Here is a 7,636-nt window from a genome sequence, read left to right as displayed (position 1 = left end):
AAACTTTAAGTTGTAATGAAAATCAGAAGTTTATAATTTGTTTACTTTTTTGTTTTGTTCTATTACTTTCTATCTCAATACATTCTTCTTTCAAATGTCCAATAGGTTTGTCAAAAAAGAATTCTTTTTGGGAAGTTAGATGATATAACAATTATTTAGGGGGAAAAAGAATGAAAAAAATAAAAATATAAACTAACAGCAAAAAATGCCATGTCATTTACACTTTTATGGCATTTTTGTTGGAAAAAGAAGGCCCTTCCATTAATGTTTCAAGCTTTCAAATTTCCTTAAGTTGAAATTCTCAGTTATAATGGATCAACTCTACTTCATTTCCACGTTCAACATCTCTAATAAAATGATAGATATTACACAATTACCTGCTGCTACTGATTAATTATCACACCTAATCTTAGTTGCATTGGACCGAGTCCTACTTAAGGCTGCTAGCAATATCCATAACCAAATTGCTTGATTTGAAATGGTAGTTGTAGCAACAATGTTATTCAACTTCTATCATTGGTTGAGTCACTATTTATCGTTTCTCAAGGCAAACCATTAATTCAACTGGTGGAAGATTATAAAAGGATAATTTTTTTTATTTTTACTGGAGATTGGGAATAGATGGACTTTCTATAGGGCCTATTTTACTGACAATATTTATCACCACTTTAATGAGTTTGGCGGGGCTTGGCTAGTTACTCAAGATTCGCGATTCTTTCATTTCCTGATGCTAGCAATATACAATGGTCAAATAGGATCATTTTCTTCTTGAGACCTTTTACTTTTTTCATCATGTAGGAGTTCGAATTAATTCCCGTTTATCTACTTCTATCCATGTGGGAGGGGGGAGGGGGAACAAACATCGGTACTTGGCTACAAAATTTATTTTGTACACTGTAAGGGGTTCCATATTTTTATTAATAGGAGTTTGGGGTCTTGGTTTATACGGTTCTAATGAACCAACATTAAATTTTGAAATATTAGCTAATCAATCATATCTTGTCGCACTGGAAATAATATTCTATATTAGATTTCTTATTGCTTTTGTCAAATCACCGATTATACCCTTACATACGTGGTTACCAGATACCCACGGGGAGGCCCATTACAATGCTTGTATGCTTCTAGCCGAAATTTTATTAAAAATGGGAGCATATGGAATTATTACCCCATGCGCATTTCATATTTTCTCCCTGGTGATAATAGTGGGTGCAATGCAAATAATTTATGCAGCTTCAACATCTCTTGGTCAATGGAATTTAAAAAAAAAAAGTGAAGAAATAATAGCCTATTCCTCCGTATCTCATATGGGTTTCATAATTATAGGAATTGGTTCGATAACTAATATGAGACTCAACGGAACTATTTTACAAATAATATCTGATGGCTGTATGGGCCATGAGGAAATAAGTAGCCTGAGGTGCTCTTCATAATCAAAAGACCTGTTCGGTCTCAATTCTTTAGACTTTCGAAACGAAAAAGGAAAACCACTTGATCTTTTAATGTATGTGTCTTGTCTCAACGTTCTTTTCGATGATCTGAAATGAATTTCAATAGGGCAAGGCGTAAACCTTGAAAGGAGAGCGATGGTAAACATTATGTCGAGTCTAACTAGCCATCAGGCATAGCAAACAGCAGATTAAGCTTCCATAAACGCTTTCATCCAGCTTTCTCGTAGTCGTGATCCATGCTAACTAGACATTGAGTTGAAGTGGATGGGAGCCTTTGCAGTTATTCGGAAGTTATGGTGATTAAATATCAAAAGCAGTTTGCAAACCTCCCAAAACAAAGGACAGATCTGGGGCAGGCTTTTTCCAACCGGCGCGGCCAAGGCTAGCTAGTTCTTGAACCGTAGTTTCATCTACAACAGCAACACCAAAACCATCAACAGGAGGAACAGGTGCAGCAACTTGATTTTGAGGGTACTGACGAGGCCATGGGATGTTCCTTTTGTTGTTGTTGTTGTTGTTGTTGCTGCTTCTGTTCTTTTTCTATTGCAGAAGCACATTTTCGATCTGACAAACTACAATTTTCCAACATAAATTCGGTTGATAAGTTCCTTTAAGAGTTTTAAATCGTAGTTCATACTATACAACCCAAACTATATGCATCTTGAGCAAAGAAAAGTGTACATTAAGCACAATATGAGCAATAAACTGCTTATTTTCTAATGCCTGATACGCGTTAGTATATAACAAGGGACAAAGAGAAGCATACATGGTACACTTCCAACCGTAGCAAACCGCCAACCAACAATTAGAACAGTAGCATGATGGCCATCCACACTTCCTCTGCGTCTTCTTTCTTCTGCAACAGAAAAGGTGGATTTTCCGCATTGAGAAAGCATTAGAGTTTGAAAATTGTACGTGATTGTATCAGGTTGAATGAATGATTGTATCAGGTTCACAAGAGCAAGAGCTACATGGGATAAGCATGTATAACAAGTAAATACATGCTTGGCTATAGAAGGATTTTTTGTAGATAGAGCAAGCTGTTAACTTACATTGGAAAGTCCATGGAGTGTACACTGGATACATTATCAACAGAATGATGAGCAGTGGTGTCTGAACTCCAGGATACCATGGGACGTGCAGGCTTTTCAATGACTTGTCCTTCGATGCTTCGGCCTGTTTTATCCTTGACAACATCATCTGATATCGAAGTTGGCTCACTCTTATCCGATTCAACTCCCTTTTTAACAGTGTCTCCCTCTAGAACGATAGCGAGTGGACTCAACTCAACAAACTCACCAGACTTGAAAAGTTCTCTAGATTTTGAGCTAAGAACATAATCTCTGGAGAAACTATTGTCCCCTAACTGAATGCTGAATAATGACTCACTAGACGGAAGACTCCAATCCATAGGAGTTATTGATTTACTTCTTGCAAAGACAGCAGAGGAAATCTTACAAGAGTCTAGCCCTCCTACTCGGTCCATCACTTGGACCAGTGGGGATTGCATCAATGTTGGTTCATTTGTCCCACAAGAAACTTGAGATGCTAATGCGAGACTTGCATCTCCATTGGAAACATGATGTTTATCTTTAAGTGATTGTATTTGTGTAGCTTTCTCTTCAGACTTAGGGCCGGATTTGGTCTTTGATAGATTTATATCCACTTCAAACTGATCATCTGTAAACAAACTAGATGAAGAAGTTGACGGTGAAGAGGATGACAAACTGCGCTTTTCAGCTGAAATGTGTATATTGCCTTCGATCCAATCCTTCTTTCCTTGAATTACTTTTGATTGTTTACTGCTGTCACCTAGTATTTCAAAATTATGATTGTCTCCCCATCCCTTGTTAACCTCAGGATTAGTCTCAAAATGGTTACTTCCAATCCCTGCAACCCCATTTATAACCTGTGGATAAGTATCTGGTCGATTACTGCTTCCAGTTTCGACATCTGGTTCTAATGATCTTCTTAAATGCATAAAGCTTTCACTAACCTTACTTGAATGCTTACTGCTTCCAGATTCATCATCAAGTTCTAAATGTCTGGTTGCATGCTTATTGGTTCCTTTTTCCACAGTCCCATGCCTACCGTTTCGGCTTTGATTTCGAGCGAAGAGTCCCTGATATTCCCCTGATTGTTTATTACTTCCAATCCCATCAGTTTCCTCAATATCTGTTCTTGAGTACTCAATGTTTCCATTGCCATGATCCAAATCCATAACTTCAAATGTTTCTTTGCGTTCGGACACAAGCACTTATATAATCATCCTACAAAATGAAAAAAAGAAAAAAGGAAATTCCAAATTAGGTTTGCAATTTTCAGTAAGAGTTGAGAGGTTTTTCAAAGTTCATAGAAGCTCTTGTAACATATCAAGAACTTTGTTGAGGGACAGATAGCTAAGTGGTAGCATACTCTTCGTCTTAGCTGACGGTATCGAGTCAGACCATACATAAGTGCATATGGTTCGACTATTTAGATACAATGAGGTGCTCCCAATCTGTAAAGCGGTTAGTGCTTTTGACAGAGTCGAAAGACAAAACTTCGTCCAAAAATAATACCAAAGCTTGTTGAGGGTCGGAGCCACAAACTTCAAATGAACAAAAGGAGGATAACTGGGTAACGTTTTCAAAAAAGTGAAGAATATATATTCTTACCATACAAGATATTCTGTAAGATTAAATCAGCAAAAATTATAAATTCATTCATCGCATTCAATAGTTCAAATCCGATTTCCTAAAATCTGCATTCGGTTGCATGAAATTCATTGGAAGTTTTATAGCATTTTCTTTACCAATTCTACAAAAACAAAAGACAAATTTATCATCGGTTTTTAATAAATAAAAAAAATCTTTCCATTTTCCTATCACAATTTCATGAAAAAAATCCACCCAAAATAAAAAAAACTTACTTCGTACATTTGAACAGCCCATGTCGCTGAAATCAAAGTCGACGACGGCCATCGCTTCAACTGTTCAACTATCGAAAGTTTCAAATTTGTTATCAAAACGGAAATCTAACTATTAACTATAAAATATTAAATCCAGATTTTCAAAAACAGATAAAGTTAGAAATTACTAGAAATAGAAATGGTCAATTCAGAATAAAAATATCAGATTTTTTTGTTATTACTTTTCTCTCTAGTAAATCAAATTTTAATTTTTGCACAAAAAGGTAACAAAATGAAAGAAAAAGAAGTGTTATGATTTGCTATGGATGGAAAAGCGACATTTTCTGAAATTCTGGTTTTATTTATATAACTAACTTTGCTTTTGGCGCCATCCTCTTTATTAAAATATTGAAAATACTTTAAATGATAAAAGTTTAAAAAATTTTGATGATATTTTTATTATATTTAGGCTTTTACCCTTCAACTTTATAAAAAAAAATTAGTTTTTCATTTATGTTTCCCCTTTTCTATCTCTTAAGTTTGTATTTTTTTTCAAATCACTCCAAAATAGATAAAAAAACTAACGTTTGTTAACTTTGCTAATGTAGAATACACGTGGATTGCAATGTGCATGACATATCAACATTTAATTAATTTTTTAAAATTTAAAAGTTCAATAAAATATAAAATGTATTAAAAATATTTTTAAAATTTTAAACAATTAATTAAATGCTAATGTGTTATTATGTGGCAATTCATGTGTATGCCACATTAACAAAGTTTAAAAAGTTAACTTTTCCATCCATTTTGGAGTGATTTAACAAAAAAAGTAAGTTTAATTGCTAAAAAAAAGGTAAAAACTTAAATGGAGGGCTAAAATAAATTTTTTTAATTGGAGGGTCAAATAAGTCATTATGTCTTATATTTATACATGACCTTTTATTCTTTGGTTTCTATTCAAATATGTTCTTATTTTAAATGAAAAATGAAAACAAGTATGAATCAACTTGAATAATTTACATTTTAAATCACCAAACCTAGTTTCTGTTTTTACATAAATCATAATCAAATTACATCCATAATGACCTAGCTTTTAGTGGTATCAAGAAATGAGGTTTTGGGACCTCGTTTCCGTAAATCGAGTTCATAAATATTGAATTAAATTTTTATTTGAGTTAGTATTTAGATGAATTGAAATTTGGTTTAGTAATTTAGCTGAAACTATAGTTAATTACGGCCTAGGGACTAAATTGTAAAAGTTCAATCACTATAGATTTTTAATTAGTAAATGGATTGGGGATTTAAATTGCAATTATCCAAATGGTTAAAATGGTAAATAAACCATTTTTCAATAGGAGATAGTGCATTATGATGACACCATCCATTAAATTATGATTAATGGTTAATTATACTAATTAAACTAAGGGTTCGTTTGTTTGCCAGTAAAATATTTTCCGTAAAATATTTTCATTGTTTTACGGTGTTTGTTTTGTAGAAAATAAATTCCCAAAGGAAAATATTCTCCAAAACACAGGTAAAACCAATGCATTCTTAAGGAAAATATCTTGCTGACTTTCATCCGTAAGACATTTTTCTTTCTCCTCTTCACTTTCATCACTGACTTGAATAATAATCATTCTCCTTTCCTCGTCATCTCTGTCCGCTGGCCTCCGCCTCTCCTTGTCATCTCTGTCTGTTGGCCTCACTTTCTCATCTCTACCTCGTCATCTTTGTCGGTCGACCGTTGTCTTTACCAAGTCTTCTTTCCAATCCTATCAAGGTATATCGTTGTCTTCTTCTTATTAAGGTTTTGCATTCAACTTATAATTTTTATAGAAATGGAAGCTATTTACTTCATTCGAAATGCTTTTTTTTTAGATGAATTTATTATTTTTTCCTTATAGTCTATTTTTTTTTTACTTTAGGCTAAACTGATCTGCATAAATCAATTAAAGCAAATGCTTGCCAATATATCTTTAAAACTCCATTTTTTCTATTCTTAGTGCTTTGGGTGGCGTTTAGGTTGGTGACCGCATCCAGACGTACCAATGTCTACAATAGAAATCCTGCACAAAATATGTTAGAAGGTGGTGTCCGCAAGTATACGTGTCAGATTATAATATAGTTACAACGAAGTAGGTAAGTACTCCGAGGATCGTATCCAAGGGAGGAAAGCACTAGATTAATCCTAACCTAAGCATAAATAAAACTATTAGTACTTTAAATAAATTATATTATGACTAAACATAAAGATAGAGTTTTTAATAACTGAAGAAATAAAATAATATAAATAGAAAAACTTGGAAGATTTGCTATGGAAACTTAATCAGGTTTGAGCATAGGTGACTTGCTTGCTTCAGTAATCATAATTAATTGTAGTTTCAGGTTCTTTGTTCAATCAACTAGCCTATATCCTAACAGGATATTCCGATCTTCCACTAGAATAACAAGTCAGCAAGAACTACTTATCTCTTGACCAGTCCAGCTCAGTTCGGGGCTAAGGTATTCACGGATAGGCAATACCAATTTTGGGTTAATTCCCACTTAAATGACTTCCCAAGGTCATGAAGCCTAGGGTTTATGTTCTTCCTCTCCCAAACAACTGATCTATTAAGAGAACCCTACAAAATAATTAGTTAATCATACCTCAACTCGCTAATCCCCTATAAATGGATTAGTTTCTCATGGATCTAATAAACATGATCTAGAAAATAGACATAAATACTGAATCAAGAAAATAAAGTTTAGAAGAAACCTATATCGTATTGAAAGTAATGTCAAATCCACACAGAATTAATTGAGTTCCACAGGTTTGATCTCCCAACAAAAGCAAAATAACGAAACTAAAAATAATCCTAAAGCCTAAGAAAAGAGAAAACTAAAGACTAAAACTAAAAAGAAAATTATACAATATGAAAGTTTTCCCTAACATGTGTTAGATGAGCCTATTTATAGAATTAGAGTGGTCGTCATCCTTAAGCTTAGGTCAACTATCGTTCTTGTGCTTAATGTTTGATTGTGCAGATCAAAACGCCCTTGGCTTGTAATTATTTCCCATACAGAGTTGCTGTTGCAACACACCAGGTCCTGTGTTGCGACATCGAAGGCAGTCTTGAAATTCTTCTATTCTACTCCATATATTGCGACATCCATCTCTCTATATTTCAACTCAATGACCAATATCAAGTTAGCATATCTTCTAATTGTCTCATGCACACTTGCAAAGCATATTAACTCACTATTAGGCTATTTTTCGGCCATTAAGGTCAATAAAAAACTCAAATTACACAATTTA

The 7,636-nt window shown here is 33.8% G+C and overlaps 1 protein-coding gene across 2 annotated transcripts; it reads right to left on the bottom strand.

Moving 5' to 3' along the window:
* Nucleotides 1-1,258: 1,258 nt before the first annotated feature.
* LOC128293175 (uncharacterized) lies at nt 1,259-4,642 on the bottom strand. Of its 2 annotated transcripts, XM_053028775.1 has the most exons (5): nt 4,370-4,642; nt 3,448-3,721; nt 2,504-3,360; nt 2,218-2,307; nt 1,259-2,023 (listed from the first exon to the last, which is right to left on the bottom strand). In XM_053028775.1, exons 2-5 carry the CDS (start codon nt 3,670-3,672, stop codon nt 1,885-1,887), a joined length of 1,311 nt encoding a protein of 436 aa, XP_052884735.1. In that variant the 5' UTR covers nt 3,673-3,721; nt 4,370-4,642; the 3' UTR covers nt 1,259-1,884. The 2 variants fall into 2 exon arrangements, with proteins under 2 accessions (XP_052884735.1, XP_052884734.1); XM_053028774.1 differs by having other exon boundaries at nt 2,504-3,721; nt 4,363-4,603.
* Nucleotides 4,643-7,636: the final 2,994 nt, after the last annotated feature.

Source organism: Gossypium arboreum, chromosome 5 (genome assembly GCF_025698485.1).
Source record: "Gossypium arboreum isolate Shixiya-1 chromosome 5, ASM2569848v2, whole genome shotgun sequence".
Taxonomy (NCBI): Eukaryota; Viridiplantae; Streptophyta; class Magnoliopsida; order Malvales; family Malvaceae; genus Gossypium; species Gossypium arboreum.
Note: the sequence above shows the minus strand (reverse complement) of the source record. Positions and strands in the feature narration are given on the sequence as shown.

Coding starts and splice junctions, on each gene's coding strand:
- LOC128293175 (XM_053028774.1), bottom strand. CDS start 3,672: ATGGATTTGGATCATGGCAATGGAAACATTGAGTACTCAAGAACAGAT. Junction 2,308..2,503: donor CACTCCATGGACTTTCCAAT/GTAAGTTAACAG, acceptor TTTCTGTTGCAG/AAGAAAGAAGACGCAGAGGA. Junction 2,024..2,217: donor TACGGTTGGAAGTGTACCAT/GTATGCTTCTCT, acceptor GGAAAATTGTAG/TTTGTCAGATCGAAAATGTG.